The sequence below is a fragment of the Rhamphochromis sp. 'chilingali' genome, assembly GCF_963969265.1.
Source record: "Rhamphochromis sp. 'chilingali' genome assembly, chromosome: 14".
NCBI classification, from domain to species: domain Eukaryota; kingdom Metazoa; phylum Chordata; class Actinopteri; order Cichliformes; family Cichlidae; genus Rhamphochromis; species Rhamphochromis sp. 'chilingali'.
Window position 1 is genome coordinate 14,351,364 of NC_137941.1, and position 18,920 is coordinate 14,370,283.

The following is an 18,920-nucleotide window of genomic DNA, read 5'->3' on the forward strand; positions in this document are numbered from 1 at the left end:
TTCTCAATCAGCTTCGTACTGCAAGTTTGATGAAAGTTGGAAAGTCTGATGACACCACACTTATCTCTGTAGAGCCGTTTTCACACACGCAATGAAGCCTGAACTTTTCAGAGAACACATTAGCTGAACTTCTCTCGCTGCTACGAATTCTGTGATAGGCAAAAGAGCCCACATGAGAAAGGAAGGGGTAAGCGTTCTGTTATATAGACAGCAAGCATGTGGGCGCCGTGTATGATGCCTCCCCTGCACTCTAACCGGGCAGCTCCCTCAAAAACACGTCAAGATCAGACTATTCCCTGCTGTTGCCACACTTGGGATAGAACAACTGTGGAAAATATCCAGATGTGACTCCCGTGTATCTGTCTGAGGTCTACATGAGAGAAAGAGCAGAAATAGCAGCAACCAGAATGGATCTGGCTTTAAAGCACCAACATCTGGCTACCAGTAGCTATATTGCTGGAGATGCTTTAAGCTTTGAATGTCACTGGTTTAGTCATGAATTTCATGGAGGAATGCTAAGAATCGCACTTTTACTGACTTTAAACCACTTTCACATTTTATCCAGAGTTTAAGTAAGTCAGTGTGTTCACTTATCCTGCTCCAGTGGAGAAGCCTCAAGTCTGCACTGCAGAGCATTTTCCAATTATTAAAATATATGGGCCTTTTGAATAAGGAAACATCGCTGAAGTACGCTGCATATTCGCAATATTAAAGGGACAGAGAAAGAGTTACTTAGGCGACATTTTCCATGAAAAACAAAATCGGCTGAGGACACCAGCAGAGTGAAATCAAGCATTTCTGAACACGTACTCACTGTGATCCAAATACAAGATTTGAAAATACGAGAATCAATGCATCTCTGGAGAAAACAGTTTTTATTATAAGCTCAATCAGAGTGCACAGATTGTTTATTTCACACATCAGCAGGCCTAAGATGCTGACACTGGAATATCATCTCATGCTATCCAAACAGCTAGCTGCAGACAAACTGCTTAAGAAAACATACATGACGCATCTATTCAGCTTCATGAATTATACAATGCTAGTGCTCCCTCTCCCTCACAAGGACACACACAACTGTTGGCACTCTCGTGCATGGTAAAAAAAAAAAAAAAAAAAACATCAAGATGCGTCTCGCCAACAGACATAGACGTGCCTCATGTGAAGTCCCAGAGAGAAGAGCTCAATGAACAGGATAGAAAACCTGTGCGACTCTCAAGTTCTCATCTACTTCTCATAAAATGAGTCATTTACTGAGCCCTGGGCCAGGATGGCAGAGGGGAGGTGACTGAGGAGCAACATCACAAGGTGAAAAGTTCACAGCAGCACACAGGGATATGCAGAGAGAAGGGGAAAATAAATGACATTCCCTTTTCTTTGATGTGAGAGAAAATAGAGAAAATACAGAGGTGAGGAGAGAAAGTGAGACCGAGCGGGTGGGGGGAGCAGGAGAGACAACAGCGTGTATCAGTGGAAGAGAAGCTAGAGGAGATAGAGCTATCAGAGCTTCAACATGGCAGGATGTGACATTTGGAGAGCAGGAAGAGGAAACTGGACAGATATAGATTAGTTTGGTGGCTGCTCCTGAAAACATGTCTATCCCATTAGAGGGTTTGGGTCGCAGTTAATGTGCTTATCAAAGCATGCACCTCGGGTGTACTCCTGAACCCGGCGTGATGCTGCTGCACGACACACAGGAAGAGAAGACTCAGTCCAGATTTTGACTTTTGACTTTCTGATCAGTGGGTTTTCTTTTACTTCACGCCATTTTTTTTTTCAAGTTTATAGAGTTAACATCTTCTCCAGAGTTGATGGGAAAAGAGGTCCCACCCTGGGGTCAAATTCCAAATCTAATCAGACTTGAAGTAGGTCATTAATTAGTCAGACTTTGCTGCAGCTCGGCTAATTTCGCCACGTGAGAAATAAAGAAGTGGAGTTCAACAATGAGTCTCATTGAATTAACAGGAAACAATGGAAACTGTTGGTGAGAACAAGAGTCTTTTTCATCAAAAGCACTGCACATGAATATAAGCCCATCTTTATTTACTCTGTGCCGAGCTACGTGCCAATGCTTCAGTGTAATGATCACCAAATATGAGGAAGTTTAGGAGCTGTTTACAGAAAATATCAAGCGAATTTCAAGCTGCAACATTTAAAATTTCTTTAACTCGCTTCACTAGTAGTGAAATTAAATTTTTATGGATATAACCGCCAATAAAAACTCATTACTACCTTCTTATTGGAGACTATTATAACTGTTACAGTCTGTGCTGCAGAAACCTTAACTTTTATAAGTATTTGCAAGCAACCAACAAAGACCGAAAACCATCATGATTGGTCTAAAAGATTAAAAAACAAAAAAGATTCATAAAAAAAAAATCACCTAAAAGTAAAATATAAAACCAAAATAATTGAGCAAATGATGAGATTTCAGCTTGTTCTAACTTTTTCTTTGCTTGGGTTTATAATTAAGAACTAATATAGCGTCAAACAGAAGACACGCCTACAAGTGCGACTTAAGCACAGTAATAAAACAAACAAGCAAATGAACAAGGAGCAATATCCACAAAACAAAATCACCCACATGCTTACTTTTCCCCTTCATTACACTTATTGGCACATATTTGAATAAATTGGCCAGCTTGTTAGGGTCAGGGTGTTAAGTGAGGCCTCTGACTTTGTAACTTACTTTTTCTACACCTTTTCAAATCTTTCCTCAGACCCTTTGGTGTTATGCTCTCACATATCAGTATCATGGGTGTGTCGGTGCATCTGTTAGGACAGAGCCAAATACTTGGAGTCGTAACTGTGTGGTATTTAAAAACTTCGGCACTGCCTTCATTATTAGGGAAACAAAACGCTGTCTGGTCTGGTTTAATGTGACCCGTCCCTGAGCAGTAGTCACCAGCCAAACTAAGGCAGAAGTTCAGTTTGATGCAAGATTCCTTGGATTGTTTTTTTCTGGTGATGCTGGCATATTTTCAAACACGAGTACAAAACCCAGATAAAAGGGCGGTGGTTCTGATTGCTGTCACACGCGTGGATAATGCGTAAAGCGCGCTCCGGGCCACTCGCTGTGCTAGTTTGTGTACATGTTGTTGGCAACTTACCCTCCGACAGCTCCAGTTCCAGCTCCGCCAGCTTCTCCCGGACCTCAGCAGGCAGGGTCATAGCGAGAGCCGGCGTGGGCTCTAACATCATCGTCAGCAGCCCGGTGGAGCTCCTCTCAGCCATGGTGGTCCAGCACGAAGGACGAACGGATCCACTGGTGCCCGGTGAGGAGAGGACAATGCGACCAAGCCCAGAAGATTATCAATGAAACAACAACAGCCCCTCCTCACCTCACTTGGTTCAGGCTCAGAGCAAATAGGGTGTTGGTGCCTCCTCTCCCGTGTGGCTGCAACGTCGCACAGATGTGTGAGAAATGTCTCCAAACGTCATGACACGGCTAGCTGCGGGGCTAGCAGACACACCTGGATCCGTGTTTCCATGTAGGGTGTTGGGACAGGGCCTTGCCAGCGTCTCCCAGCCTCTAGTCTGTCCCTCCTCGGCACTGTCGGCGGCTGCCTGCCCTCAACTGTGGAGGGAACTCATTCAACTCCTCGCTCGCTTCCCACGGCGCAGTCGCCATTGCATCATAGCAACAGCAGCCCCAACCGTGCGCGTTCACGAGGCCCCCACTCGTGCGCTTGCACGGTGCATGTTTGTGCGCCGCCTGCTCCTCCGCGTACAGCTCGCCTGCCTCCTGCTGTCACCCAGCGGTTTCGTGGCACACATTATGACCTTTACCTTTACTGGATTTCTTTTGTACTGTGTTTCATTTCCGTACGTTGTCTTTCTTTTCATACATAAAAAAACAAACAAAAAAACAGCTAATTTTGATGAAGCTTTGTGAAGAGGTGGAACACGTGCTGAAGGGAGCTGAAGTTTTGATTTAAGTGTCTGCGCTTAAAGATTAAAGTTCAAGCGCTGAAAGAAATGTAAATGTTACACTTAGAAATGCACTGAGCTAAAAGTGGAAGCTGGAGTGGAATTCTTGAAATAAATCACTGGCGGTTCAAGTGGGCTTTCAGCTATAGAAGCATTATATTATAAGGCATATAAAGCATTATAAGGTAACATATAGATAGATGTGGACATTTAATAAAACAAAACACACTGTATATTATTCGTCTGTGTATAACCAACTGACATTTTAGGCTCTAAAGGAAGCAGGAAGAAGTATAACCTTATATGATCTTATCTCTCCTTCCTTTCTTATGACAGCAACATTCCTCTCATTTTTAAATGGCCAGCCAATGGCTTCTATACGCATACAGGTGCATTCATGCCTGCACATTCATATGCATACAACAAAGATATACAGTTAAACATACCTGTACCACAGCCACAGACACCATTACACTCACAGACCTACATAATCTGTGTTCCATTGTTTTATATTTATACTACAATATTTATGTATGTAGTCTTTCTCTCTGTGTGCCTGTGTGCATATATGTACATTTACCTTCAAAGTATATTTAATTAATTTTTAAAAAATAGTTTGTTAAACTAGAAAATGTTTCATCATTGCTTCATAGCGTTTTTCATACTATTCCAGTAAATAAAGTTCATATGGCAGCACTCAAGGCTGGAAGCCTGGAGAGGTCAGCATCATCAAACCTAGTCCTGCTTCCAGAGCTTCACTTCGTACTGCTGTACTTCGCCTTTACAGAACCACAGCATATTTCATTATATTTATGTATACTTTCATTTTTTACATGTAGCATAACTGATATTGGAAGACAGAATCTGCAGTGTGCAGCTGCACATGGTTTGTGATTTTCTTGCAGAAGTGCCTGTCAGCGTTACTGAGACCAGTGGATCCAACTTTGATGCTCCCAGCAGGTTCTAAAGTGGACAGTACCACAGTGTCTGTGAAAAAGAGGTCAACATAATATGTTGACCTCTTTTTCACACAATTAACGCGTAATTATTTTTCTCTTTATGACATATAATGTCATAAAGAGAAAAATAATTACGCGTTAATTTCACATTGATGGCAATTGTGCGCAGAATCTTTAAAAAGCGTAATGAGGGGTCTTTAAGGTTGGATTTGTAGACTATTTATTTTATTTGCAGAACTCTTTGTTCAAAGTGGAGGCATGGGCATTTACATTTACATAACATGTGATGTCACTGCTTTTCTGTGATTCCAGAGTTTCTTGGGAAATAAAATACTACATGGCCTCGGTGAGTTGAACTTCTAAAAGGTCAAGTGATGCTCAAATCTAACCATTGTACCAGTCATTATTTTAATTTTTCTTTTAACCTTTTTGTAATACAACATGTCATAATATGATAGAAAATGTTAAAAATAAAAGTAAAAAACACATATAGACTATGCAAACATGTTTTTTCAGATGCAATATTAAATACAACACAATTAACTTTTATTAAAGGCGAAAAATAGCTTATGGATGTCAAATTTAACATTTCAATTCATACAAAAATCTTTGTATGAAATGTTAAATTTGTATCAACTATGTTAGCATCCTTCCAATTGCACTGCAGCACACTAACATAGATACATATTTTAAAACAAACGAAAAACTGTAATGTACTTACATGGTGACAAAAACAAACTACAGTAGTGGGTTAAATTACAACATGAATTAGAAGGAATTCTATTTACATATACATAAATATATATAAGTACTTAAAAAAAAGCATGATAGTGTTTCCTTCATTAAGAGAAATTTTCAAGGTTTCTGCATACATTTTAAAAATAATAATTTAAAGTACAAATTAGCTCAGATTGTTTTCAACAAGACAAAAAAAATGTTACAAATGCACAAATGTACAGTGTGGAGTATAAATAAATATTGCAAGTCATCTTTAAGATTTAAGCCTACTTTTTTTTGCTTTCCCCCCATACACTGTAACTTTCATCACAGTCCAGATGACTGGGCGTCCTGTTTGGTAAACCGTTACGTTTTAAAATGTTGCTGCCTGTGGAGTTAACGTTGGGAACTGTTGTAGTTGATTTATCTGCTAAAATTATAAATCTGTTGAAACACAACATATATTATTAAACATGCACCAACACGCTGGGTGAAAATTAAAGTTAATAATAACAATAAATACACATTTAAAGTTTTCAGTTTTTACCTCCAACTATAACATGTCATGACTACATATGACCATTAGGTGTCACTATATACGCAATAAAAAACGTTCTTCTTGAGCAAGTTCTGAGCTGCATCAATACTTGTGTGTCTGACACTGTCAGCCCTAGTATACAACTGGAAGGGCAACAAACTTGATTGAGGGCCATTTGACTCATTTGCTACATAAAAAAATGAAATAAAATAAAGCGAAAAACAGAAATAAAAAGACAGAGAAGCCTTCATGCTGTCATTTATGTGTAATTGATTGTGTTCTCAAAGCAAACTATGTCTGCTATGTTTGTGAAGTTAATCCCCGATGAGCTCTGCAGTTAATGAGTCAGCAGTGTGGTAGTGACTCTAACGCACTATATACCTCAGCCCGACTGCACTCTACGACTTTAGCCGATCAGCCGCTGCATGGCTTAGCTGCTTTGGTCCCTAAAAATTTCATTTCCAATCGTACCATTGAGCTCTTTAGAATGGCCCATTTTTTCCACAAATGTTTGTAAGGGCAGACTTCACGGCTAGGTGCATGATTATGGAGACCCGGGGCATTGGGATGGAGACACCTGCATTCAAAGATTAAGAAGTCCACAAGTATAGTTTAGCTGCGCAAGCTGATGAATGTCCTATTTTTTTATCACAAGGAAACAGGACCTGAACAGGTGCCTCCGCTCCAAAGTCGGTGGCCTCAGTGCTGCAAAAGCACTAAGTTACTGCTAAGCAAATAATTAACTTGAGTTCGAGCTGCCTTAACTAATTATCAGTGTGGCTGTTTAACTTTTTCATCCCCACACTAACTGAATTTAACATCTAGTTACATAAGGGTATCAGCACAATTCAGCTGAGGAGGCACAGTGACTCTAAGGCCTATCTGTAACACCAGTACTGGTGCCAGATACTTCACGGTGTTTAGCAAATAAAAAGTAAATAAATTCTTTATTGTAAGTACAGATCTCTCCTCAGGGTGTGTTTTACATCAAGGTGGTAGCTGGCTTGAGGATTACTTCTGCTGTGTTCAAAGATGACGTTGTTCACCTCCATTTGAATATCATCAATCTTAATTTTCCTGTAAGAGCACAAACAAATAACAGTTTAGCTTATAAGAAACTTATAAGAAAACTTCCATGATGATGAGGTAAAGTTAAATAGTGTTTATACCTGTTTTGGGCTTTGTTTAAAGCATTTGTCAGAGCCTTCACATACACAGAGCTATGTTCCTCTTCTTCCAGCTGACACTCATCTGTCCAGCAGTGACTCCAGAACACATCTGCATCCATAGGAATAGCTGCTGTGACAGCCCCATCACAGCCATCTGTCTCGAGGTGCCCATCGTCCGGGTTCATCCTGGGGCGCAGGGACAACTTAGGTACGTTGTATCTCTGGATGAAGAAAAGTTTGGGCTTGCCCGCCAACAACGGGCATCTGTTAGCATTGAAAAGACGCCTGACCTCGTTGATAGAAAATCCATTGCCAGTCGAATCTGTGCCCAAAAGTTGACTTTCTGTGCCACGGCTAATGATGCAGCACACAAAGCTATCATTTCTGAGTTTCTCCATCTTATCGAGAATATTTTCGAGAGCTGAAAACACCTCATCAGAACTCAGATACTGGTGGAGATTCACGCTGAAGCGAAGCGCCTTAAATGTTTGTTCCAATTTTTCTGAAGGAGTGAGCAAAGATGAAACGAGAATTTAAGCATCACCTTGACAATAATTTAAAAAGACAAATGTAGCTTTACATTTTTAAAACACAGATCAGTGGCAACCAAAACTACTGAAAGGGTAGGTGAACATTTATGATCTTAATACAATGATTAAAATGCACATTTTAACAGCAAAAACTTGCTACGTAAAAACCTGTTACGCAGTTATATGCAGCTGTAAGGCACTTTTAATTAAATTTGAGCTACTGTGCTACACTGTTTGTTTTTGAATTACACTAAATTTATGTTTCAGCTGTAGTTACAACAGACTTTTTATAATTATACTGCTACAATAAAACACACGTTAGGCTTATAAAATACAACACATTGCTCTTTCTTTCAGAAGCTCACAGCCTTTGAATTTCCCCTGCCTTCTAAAATAGCTACATTTTGACAACTGTTAATAAACCACAAATAAGTAAAATGAGCTTTCCTTTTCACGAAAGCTGCAGACATAAAAGAAATTCCCAAAGAAATACAAATCTGAGTAGCACAATAGTTTTCTTGTTCTTCTCCCATTAAGAATTTTTCTAGGATGGGGCTGGTCCCTCGTTTGGAAACTACCCAATAATACATCGAATACAGATAAGCGTATAACTGTAGGTTTATCCGGCGTACACAATGATGCATCAGCTTTAAAACCTACTACAGCATGTGGTGATCATCCTTTTATTTTTCTCCCCCAGCAGGATTATAAATGCACGACTATACCTCTAATTAAGGATTTCTACACTGTGATTTTGGTACTTCCGTTTAAGTAGAAAAGTACAAAGTGCTTTGTGTCTCACCTCCATCATTACCCACGCAGTCTATGATCACACAGTGTCCTCTGGGATTAGTGTTAAATTTATAGCAATCTGGCTGACTCTGAAATTCAAATGAGATTGTGGGGAAATGTCGTAAATGCAACTGAGTCATTCAACACTTGAAAATATAATCAAAATACTCAGAGAAGGAGGGGAATCCTCACCTCAGAGCTCGGCTCTAGGCAGGCACCTGATCGTGGGCTCACTCCTACTGCAAACAAAGAGTGATATGGTTAACAGAAGAAGAAAGTAAACACCAGGGCCAACAGGGGGTTTCCAGCTGTAAAGCCCCTGTGAGACTAGATATCAGTCTCATGGGGATGAAAAGGTATTTTGATTAAAAATATAGTCTTAGGCTACACATCTGTGGTATTTTGCTAGACTTACCAATGCGGCGCTCTTGTGTAACATGCTGTAGAGGAAACAAAAGAGGAGATATTTTTATGGTTTTAGTGGAGAAAACATTATGGGAAATGTGAACTAACATCTGCAAAGTGTCTCACTCACAGAAATTCTACGGGGTTGCTGCAGAGACAAATTTCGCTGCTGTTCAGGTGCCCCAGCTGTAAAAGACAGGCATATATACATACATAATGTCTCTGTGTTTGCTGTTCTATTGTTGTCGCTGTTTAAAGAAAAATTATCCTATTACATTTGAAACAAGCCAACACGTTAAATAAACAGCATTAAATTAGTACTGAAAATTGAATCTACCCTACTGCTGTGGTTGCAGGGGTTAAATAAAACTGAAATGCATTTGGATGTCATTTTTTCATGATCATAATCTTTTAACTTTTGCGTCAAAGTTGTTGACCATTATAACAGAGCACAGTCACAAAAAAAGTCCATCCATCCATTCATGTTATTAGCTGTTTATCCAGTTTTGGGTCAAGGGTTCCAGTCCCAGGTGAACAAGGGCCAAAGGAAGGCTACATTCAGAACAGGTCGTCACAAACTAAAAAAAGGTGTTTACCCTTAATACTGAGTTTTTGGTGAGGAAAATGTAATAAACTTCCTATTCTTTGCTTACTACACTCACCAGCCACATCATTAGGTACATCTTGCTAATACTGGGTAGGATGCCTTTTTGCTTTCAGAACTGCCTCCATTCTTCTCATTGGCATAGATTCAACAAGGTGAAGGAAAAACATTCCTCAGAGATTTTGGTCCATGACAACGTGATAGCGTCACACTTTGCTGCTAAGCATCAATGTGGAAAATCTCCCGTTCAACCACATCCCAGAGGTGCTCTATCAGACTGAGATCTGGTGACTGTGGGGGCCATTTGATTGCAGTGAACTCATCGTCATGTTCAAGAAACCAGTATGAGACGATGCGAGATTTGTCGTGTGGCGCGTTATCCTGTTGGAAGCAGCCATCAGAAGATGGGCACACTGTGGTCATAAAGGGATGGACATGATCCGCAACAATACTCAGGTAGGCTGTGGTGCCAATAAAATATCTCCCACACCATTACACCACCAACAACAACAGCACGAACCATTAATGCAAAGCACAATTGATCCAAATCCATGCTTTTTTATTATTTAAGCCAAATTTTGACCCTACCATCTGAACCATCAGAAAGTGAAACTCGGCAGACCAGACCACATTTTTCTGATCGTCTGTCGTCCAATTTTGGCGAACCCATGGAAATCACCTGGTGTGGTGTTCTGCTGCTGTTGCCCATCTCCTTCAAGCTTCAACATGTTGCGCATTCAGAGCTCATCTGGGTACCTTGGTTGTAACGAGTAGTTATTTGGGTTACTGTTGCCTTCCTATCAGCTTGAAGCAGTCTGACCCTTGTCCTCTGACCTCTGAGATCAACATGGCATTTTCGCCCACTGGATAAGTTCTTGTTTTTGTTTCGTTTTCTGTAAACCCTAGAGATGGTGGCGTGGGAAAATCCAAGTAGATCAGCAGTTTCTGAAATACTGAAATAGATATTTGCATTAATTATGAGTGATTGTGAGTATCGATAGTTTCGGGTATGCTATACTGATGAGGAACATAAAACTTAACCCAGTTCTGTGTAACTAGTAGGGAAGTGTTTCCCACTTCTCACTGCATAACTGTTACAAACCTTTCTCGTGGCGATGCTATTTCAAGCCCTTCGGTATATAAAGCGAAAAGGGAAACACAGACTGACCTGAATTCTTGTAAGTGGTCAGTTTTTTGACTAGATCGATCCTGCCAATGTTTGTCAAGCAGTCCTCTACGAAGTCAAGTCTTTCTGGAGAGACTGAATCCAGCTTTTCAAGTTCAACAATGATATCCAGAAAACTCTGTAACACAAAAGAAATGGCAAAAATGTCTAAAATGTTTTTGTTTTTTTTAAATTAATTAATTACTTAATTTTTTTTTTTTTTTTTTTTGGGGGGGGGGGGGGGGGTCCCATCGTTGACTGCACCATGTTAATAATAATTTAAATTACATTAAAATTACCATGTTAATGCTGTTAGTAATAAATCCCCACCCACATAAATTTGAAAATGAGTGAAAACAAGATCATGTCTCATTCATTTGGGGTTTTTGTTGTTGTTTTTACCTTTGTCTTCTCAAGCTTTTCACGAGATAATTTGCAGCTTAACAGGAATTTAATACTGTCCAAATCTTCAGTGTCCAGCTCCTCACTTAGTTCTGTCATCAATACTCTGCAGTAAGTGGAACAAACACTGTTAACTTCGATTCTTCAAATCTTTACAATTCATCAGCTCATCTTAAAGGATGTCTTACCTGAAACGTGGGACCATTTGTCTGGTCCTCTCCAAGTCATCCCTGTTGACTTTACACACCTTCCTTAGGATATCCAAACGCCCCAAACGCCACATGAGCTCTGCCAGAAACAGGTGAGCGTTTTGATGCTGCGTCACTTTTGATCTGAGCATCTCCTTCATACAAGCCACACTGTGGTCCGTGTCCAAGCTTTCACATAAATAGAAGAGCCTACTGCGTTCATTGCTGCTGAGAGCTTCCGCGATTTCATTTATAGCAAGTAGCTGAAATTGATCCGGAACAGCCATGTGGACTTTGGTAAAACTTTAAGAGGAGATGAGCCCTTAATAAAGAATTATAGTCAAAGCCTGTGGGTCACAATAATCACAATGTTAAGATCCACAAAAAGTCGTGAAAATATAATAAGTCATTGCTAATGGATAGTTATTAAATTATAGAGAGACCTTACCGAAAAGAGTCCTGCAACAAACACGTAGCAAAGCAGAAGAAGGAAAACTATAGAATGACGCACCGCCTAAAAACGCGAGGAAGGGGATTTACCAAATACTCCCCAACTTAAAACGAAACCAGCGAGGATCCGCTTAACAAGCAATACCATATAAGTAATTCCTGATTCTGTCCTTTTACAAAAACTGCGCAACGCACTCTGTCTAATCCAACGTAAAGCGAAAGCAAAGAAAAATAGCAGACCACACCCACAAATGAAGTCATGGCGGAAGCACGAGAGGTGTTCTGGGAATCCATCCTTTTTTTATTTTTATTTTTATTTTTTTAATTGAAAAAGCACAAAATACAGATATACAAATACAAAATAGCAAACACAATGTCAGGGGGTTTGTATAAAAAAGCAAAATAGACACAGTCTATTATAGAATCACATGATATTGAACAGGGAACATAGGTTTATGGTTTTGACAGCTTTTTGATTTTGAGAATGTTGTATGGTTTTAACATATTGTTTGGTTTCATTTAAAAAGCACCGAAAGGATGGTTTTGCGTTAGAAAATTTCGACTTATGTATATGAAATTTGGCCAATAATATCAATAAGTTAATAAAATAAAATTCGTTTGCCCTGTGCATGGGGTACTTAAAGAAACCAAACAATATTTTCTCATAACAAAGAGAGAACTCAGAAAGGATAAAGGAAACAACAAAAACACAAAATTCTTGCCAGAAAAGATTCGTGTATAAGCATGACCAAAATAAATGAGAAATATCTTCCTTCACACAACTACAAAATGTACAGTTAACATCAATGTCCTTTTTATAACGTACAAGAAAAGACCTAGTTGGGTAAAAACGATGAATAACTTTAAAAGATATTTCCTTTACTTTGTTATTTAATAGAAATTTCGACGGTAAGGTCCAAATCTTCTCCCATTCCAAGTCCTGGTATAAGTTATTCCAGTAGGCGACAGCCGTTGGGACACAAGTTCTGTCTTTTTGAAACAGAGTTCGTATTTCACGGTTGTTTTTCCTCCTTACAGAAGGGAAACACACCTGACCGACATAAGTAACAGCAGGATCCAGTGGTAAAGGGGTCAAATCACTAACAACAAGATTTCTAAACAACATTAAGACCCCAGCAGGGATAGCATCAAACACTATGGCATATTCCTTTGGTGGAACAGGAAGACCATATGTATTCAAAAATTCTGAGTAAGAGAGTAAACCTCCAGCTGGATTTATAAGTTGTGCAACACGATGAATCCCATTATCAAACCAATTACTTAAAAACACAGATTTATGTTTGTATAAAATGTCTCTATTGTTCCAAATATAGTATCTATGTGGAGAAAAATTGTGTTTATAAATCAATGACCAGGAAAGAAGCATTTGTTTATGAAAGTTGGATAGTTTTAAAGGGATTTTATCGATATTGTAATTACAAAGCATAAGAAAGTTAAGACCACCAATTTTTGAGAAGCTGTTGAGAAATGCTAGGAGCTAACTGGGCGCTAACCGCATCATTCAAATATATTGAATGTCGCAAAGAGAGGAAGTGACGTAAGATTTGCGCATGCGGGGTACCGATCGGGTTTCCGGTACGGATCGGGTAGTGACACTACCCATTGTTTCTGCGCATGCGCCCAACACGAAATGAAGTAGCGAACCGTCCTACTTTTGTGAATATTAGCCAGAAAAATACTCTGACGGGTAAAATTAAGTGCCAAACCATCCTACCTTTGTGAGTGTGACCTACAAGCATACTAACAGCTAAAATTTAGTGGCAAATCGTCCTACCTTTGTTAATCTCAGCTAGAAGCATATTTTAACAGCTAAGATTTAGTGATAATGTGATGGGCAAAGTTAAGTGGCAGACCGTCATACCTACTTAAATTTGTGCTGGAATTACTCTGTGACAGCAGAAATGTACATAAACTACTTAGGGTAGGACGTTTTGCACCTTGCAAAATTGTGCAAGATTGCTATTGTTTTGCCTTTGCACGGTGTGGGATTTTCTACTTTAAAACTATATATATATATATATATATTCTTTTGCGGCTATTTTGTTGACGTACTTTTTTTGTTTACATACTTCACTGCAGAGGTATGTGCCACCGTGCCTAGACCTGCACATGTAAAACTTTCGACATCTGCCACTAAAGAAAATATACTGTCTGCAGATTTTTTTTAAAAGCACTGAAAAATATGGAATAATCAGGACACGAATATGGTTCACAGAGAACCTAGTTCTTCAGTTACAAAATTAGATCTAAATGCGGTGAGGGTGTTTTCAGTTAAGGTTGACTTCTGCGAAATGTTTACAGTCTAATTTATGACGAAACCCCCTTTAACTGTCAGCTGCAACCTTCCACACGCCACTCAATCGTTGTCGGCTGCATCGACCCCAACGTAGGGTTACATGTCTTGGGAGGTGCACCTCATGTCATTTAGAAGGTTGCTGCGAAGGGTTAAAGGACTTTTCGAGGTTACATTGTAAGTTATGATGCAGATTTCCCGCGGAAGTCTAAATCAGGCATAGCTGTGGTGCTGAGGTCAGTTACAACTCTGTCTAATCCAAAAACAGACTCAAAACCTTGTTTTTTCTCACAGGCCTAAATTTAACTGTGTTTAACTCTCTGTAAAGTGTTTTTGCTTCTATGTTAAGCATTTTGATTTTTACATACAATTAAATGTGCTATATGAATTTGTCATTGCAATAGATTTTTTTGTTTTGTTTTGTTTTATTGTTTCTTTGTTTTTACCAGAGAGAAAATAAATTTCTCATACAAGCTGGAAAAAATATAAATGTATCACTTAACTGGATCATAATTTGCAATAACCTGACTTTTTCCCTTAGCAAATAATCTTTTTGGCCGTTTGAACGCCTATGACTGCATTTTCCACAACAAAGTGACATTAGTTCATTCTTTGGATTTTGTGTGTATCATGCTGTGTCATGCTGGGATAGTCGTGTGCTGAGAGATTTGAGCCTCACGTTAAACACTGAACCACTACGGATGATAATCCTGCTTCTCTGTCTGTAAAATCTCTCGAGGTTCAACCAGAAGCCTGACTGAACTCTGTAAAAATAAACTCTTTAGAAACAGCTTCCTGTCTAACACCTTTCACCCACTGAGTGTTGCAGCAAGGGGTAGGTGGACCCTCATACTGTGGAACAAAACAGTCATGCTTGCCCTGTTGCACAGAGGCAAATCTGTGTCAGAGGCAAATATGCTATAATAAGTCCCTTTATTATTCATACATTGTCTGGTAACATTATGTTTAAATTGTAACAATTTAAAGTTAATTTAATGTAATTTAAATTATTCTTCATTAAAAATTAAACAGCAAAGCTCTGAATATTTGTTTAAGTTATGTATTTGCTATGCTGGTTTTACTACATTTATTAAGCTGTATTTATTCTGATTTCACAATAGTCTTACCTTCTCTAGATATATGCTTTGTCATGCTGTATTGTTTTACTGAGCTGCATACCATTCAGCTATTTAAGATATCACATCTCATATATTTGTTCGGTTTAATTTTTTAACTGCTGTAACAACGGGATATTAAATTCTTATCTTAATCTTTTTATCTTTTCTTTCTTAAACAGATTCAGTGGCTTATGGTGGGTTTCAGACTCTGAAGGGATAATCATACACATTTAAAAAAATAAATAAATAAATAAAATAACGGCTATCTGTGGCAATATGAGCGTGTTAAACCATTGATTGTAACTTTTCCAACGGGCTTGAACGCACCACTGCTACTCCCCCTGCAGGTCGCCGGAGATTTCTGCTTACCAAAGCTCACTGAGTTCCGCTCAGCCTGGCCAATCGTGTCTCGCTGTGCCTCAGCACCATCATTGCAGTGTGGAGAGATCATACGGAGGTACTGCTGGCGGAGCGAGGGACCATTTGAAGAAGGGAAGATACACGACCTGGGTGACCGCTCTGACCAAACACGGTTCCCGATTCCCCAAAAGAGCCACTGTGTAGCATCACTATAACCAGCTTCAGTTCGAGTGAGTATTGAATTTACTATTACAAGAGGAAGGATTTTCCAGGTAGTCGCAGACCGGGGCTGCTGCTGCTGATGAGTTGGAACATCACAGCACAGTTGATGTGGATGTAAAACCGCGGCAAGGAAGCTTCAACGTCTGCGGGGTGTCTTTTAGGAAAAGGACCACACAGCAGATTGCTCTGGGCTGGAGCCAGGCTGGCAGCAGTCAGCAGCCCCGGCCTGGTCACGACTGATGGAAAAACGAGGATGTCCAACAGCTGCTGACTGTAACAGGCGTGCTAACGGCATTCGAGCCGAGCTAAGGTAGCTAACGTTGGCGTACAGGTTCAGGCTTCGTGGCAGTGTCGGAGCAACCGTTTGCTAGCAGTTAACTACCTGGCTAACATAGCTGCGTGACCGTTAGGACTGCACGGTGTCTTCAGTGTTTAAGGTTAAACAGTGATTGTGTTGTGACATTACCCCGCCAACTACATGTATCCACCGCAATTTATACAAACATAAATTTATACGTAGTTGAATCGCACAATACGTTGCAGCATATTTTTTTTAACAAACGGTTTTATTTTTGATATTTTTATAAAAAACAAACAAACCAAAAAAAACAAACAAACAAACAAGCGGAAGTCCCAGGTTTAAAACTCTCGACTGCATTTATAACTTTTTTTTTTAAGGCGGATTCGTTGCTTCTGAATAAATAACCCATGTGTAGAAACACGCTAGCATGGCCAGTCTGTTTATGTGTGTGCATTTATACCATAATAACCTTAAACTTGCAGCAGCTTCAAGGTGATTTCAGGTCCCGTCATAGATGCATTCCTATAGTTATATGCTGGAATGGCTTAGGTATGAACAAATAACTTAAACAATGCTGTGCTAATTCACCTAATACATGCCTCTGCTGCTCAATCAATTAATCAGTCAATAAGTTAATCAAACTTTATTGATATAGCATCATTCATGGAGGTTAGGGCTGTTCAAGCTGTTTAATAGATGACTGATAAGCTGATCATGAGGAAAAATTACTGAAACTAAAGTAAGGCTGGATTTAAAAAACAAAACAAAACTGGGTGCTGAGGTCTATTTGTATGCTTTGACCCAAGTGCCTTGGAACTGAGTGTCAACCAAGCAGTATTAGTGTAACTGCACCTACATTTAAATATGCTTTATTAATACACATCAAATGGCCATCATTGAGATGGGGAGGGGGATCCTGATTGATAGTGGGATAACTAATGCAAGCCACTTGAAAACCCACAAAAACCTCCTTTAAAACAGCACAGGTTATGAACTGGAGATGGTGGAGGTTTTTCAAAGTGATCATAAAGCTAAGCATGTTTGTGTCTTACTTTTTACATTCCTTCTTCCATACTGACATTTTGCTGTGGCTCAAGACAGCAAACAGTAAATTAAAAGGATACTGCTTGGAGTGATATTGGTCTAGGCTAATAAGCCACCATTACACTAATGGCATAATGAGCAAAGGTGTGGAGCTCAAGCTCTAGATAATTCCAAGTTATCTGCTGCTCATCCTCAGCCTTCATCCTCCTCTGTCCTCCTCCTGCCTTGCTGTATTTCCACCACCATGTGTTTTGGGACTAGGCTATCATCAGAGCAGCGGCCTATTTTAGACAGAAACTCCAGTTACCCACTTAATCTGTGTCTCATGTCTCCAGGAGTTGGGTTTCATGTGCTGCTCAGTGGAGTAAATGGTAACCTTGTCGGTGACTTTGGATCATATTGTGAAGCTGGTGGATTTGCTCGATGAAGGATTGTATGCTCATAAAACTATTGGCTGATGGTTTAAGGACTCTTATGACCTTTGTATTAATATAGTGTATGTAAGATTTGACAGCATATTGGTTCCACCTCTGCACCGTTTGTGAGTAAATGGAGACATCTTTGAGCCAAGCCAGTTTTGCCATAACGGTATTGAGCCCAGTAGTGTGTTGCCTCCTTCCCACCCACCAACAGTGATGCACACGCTTAGGGGATCAAAGCTGTAATTAGCCTGCCATGGATTAGCAATGGGGACTATTTTCCATTGTACTCACCCACAGCGCCAGAGGATCACACAGGCAGGCAGCCCCCTGCCCTTCCTTTCCTTCCAGCAGAGAAGAGCTGCATCACCATGTTTGTTGTTGTCACTATGAGTCCACAAGCAGACAAGAAACCTCACAATTCCTCCCTGTAGAGTCTGAATATGTGGGGATTTCAGATTAGAGCCTTTTTGTTTTTGTTGGCTATTATTTAACATTTAAATTGGTTTCTACGCATACTTTAAAGTCTTCAAAGGAGTCCGTTTTATCATGTTGCGTGCGGTCTTGAGTCAGCTGGATATGTGGTTGGCATGCAGAGAGAGCCGCGGGGTGGTTGATTCACTGCGCTGCCAGGTATGAGCTCTGTCAGTGTGTTGGCTGTCTCAGTGATGTACAGTGAATCTCTCCAACATGAGTTCATGAGAGGCCGAGACGCATGATGTTTGTGCTGAACTACTCCTACAGCTACCAGTATTCGTAGGGATCCACTGATGTATAATCACGGCCACGTGTTTCACATTGGTTTTGTGATGCCTAAATGTTCACTGATGTTAACTTTACAGTTAATCTTAATGAAGGCTTCTTTGTTTCTTTTGTACAAAAGAGGAAATAAATTACACAGAAACAACAAAATTAACAAAATTTTAACATTGGCATCAGCACAGAATTTAACCATCATGCATATATCGCTGTAACAATATTTTTTACCTGCAGATTATTTACTTAGTGTTTAAAATATAAGAGAATATTGTAAATGTGTGTTAAAGTTATTGATGACCAATAAATCTTACAATATGTGATTAAAAACACTGCAAAACATTCCTTGACATAGATTAGGAACTTTCATCTATATGAACCTAATGGTTGCTGTAATGTTCAAAATAGTATTTTTTTTTTGTTACAAATAAAGCAGAAAGTAATAGCATCTGTATAGCCAACATATATCGTTGCACTGTTAAACATTGTCGCATAATTACAGCTTTTTGTCGTATCGTGAAAGCCAAACTGTAGTTT

The 18,920-nt window shown here is 39.6% G+C and overlaps 3 protein-coding genes across 7 annotated transcripts in view; 1 reads left to right on the forward strand and 2 right to left on the reverse strand.

Annotated features, from left to right (window-relative positions):
- The window catches only part of dip2a (disco-interacting protein 2 homolog A), an 89,056-nt gene extending 85,374 nt beyond the window's left edge, over nt 1-3,682 (reverse strand). For both annotated transcript variants that reach the window (XM_080903403.1, XM_080903402.1), the window contains exon 1: nt 3,111-3,682. In XM_080903403.1, the coding sequence (XP_080759529.1) occupies nt 3,111-3,234 (124 nt within the window). In that variant the 5' untranslated portion in view covers nt 3,235-3,682. The remainder of the gene's footprint in view (nt 1-3,110) is intronic.
- A 1,423-nt stretch (nt 3,683-5,105) lies between these two features.
- LOC308410332 (CASP8 and FADD-like apoptosis regulator) lies at nt 5,106-12,079 on the reverse strand. Of its 2 annotated transcripts, none has more exons than XM_080903590.1 (10): nt 11,848-12,079; nt 11,400-11,746; nt 11,212-11,317; nt 10,813-10,948; nt 9,171-9,226; nt 9,051-9,075; nt 8,828-8,871; nt 8,646-8,724; nt 7,314-7,815; nt 5,106-7,221 (listed from the first exon to the last, which is right to left on the reverse strand). In XM_080903590.1, exons 2-10 carry the CDS (start codon nt 11,684-11,686, stop codon nt 7,092-7,094), a joined length of 1,365 nt encoding a protein of 454 aa, XP_080759716.1. In that variant the 5' UTR covers nt 11,687-11,746; nt 11,848-12,079; the 3' UTR covers nt 5,106-7,091. The 2 variants fall into 2 exon arrangements, with proteins under 2 accessions (XP_080759716.1, XP_080759715.1); XM_080903589.1 differs by having other exon boundaries at nt 8,828-8,874.
- A 2,192-nt stretch (nt 12,080-14,271) lies between these two features.
- LOC308410517 (hyccin 2) overlaps nt 14,272-18,920 on the forward strand; it is a 51,694-nt gene continuing 47,045 nt past the window's right edge. Inside the window, exons 1-2 of one of the 3 annotated variants that reach the window (XM_080903893.1) lie at nt 14,272-14,399; nt 15,629-15,871. The gene's annotated coding sequence lies outside the window, so the exon portion shown is untranslated. Of the gene's footprint in view, nt 14,400-15,628; nt 15,872-16,038; nt 16,174-18,920 lie in introns of those variants that run through there. The other 2 variants (XM_080903897.1, XM_080903895.1) reach the window with 2 other exon arrangements.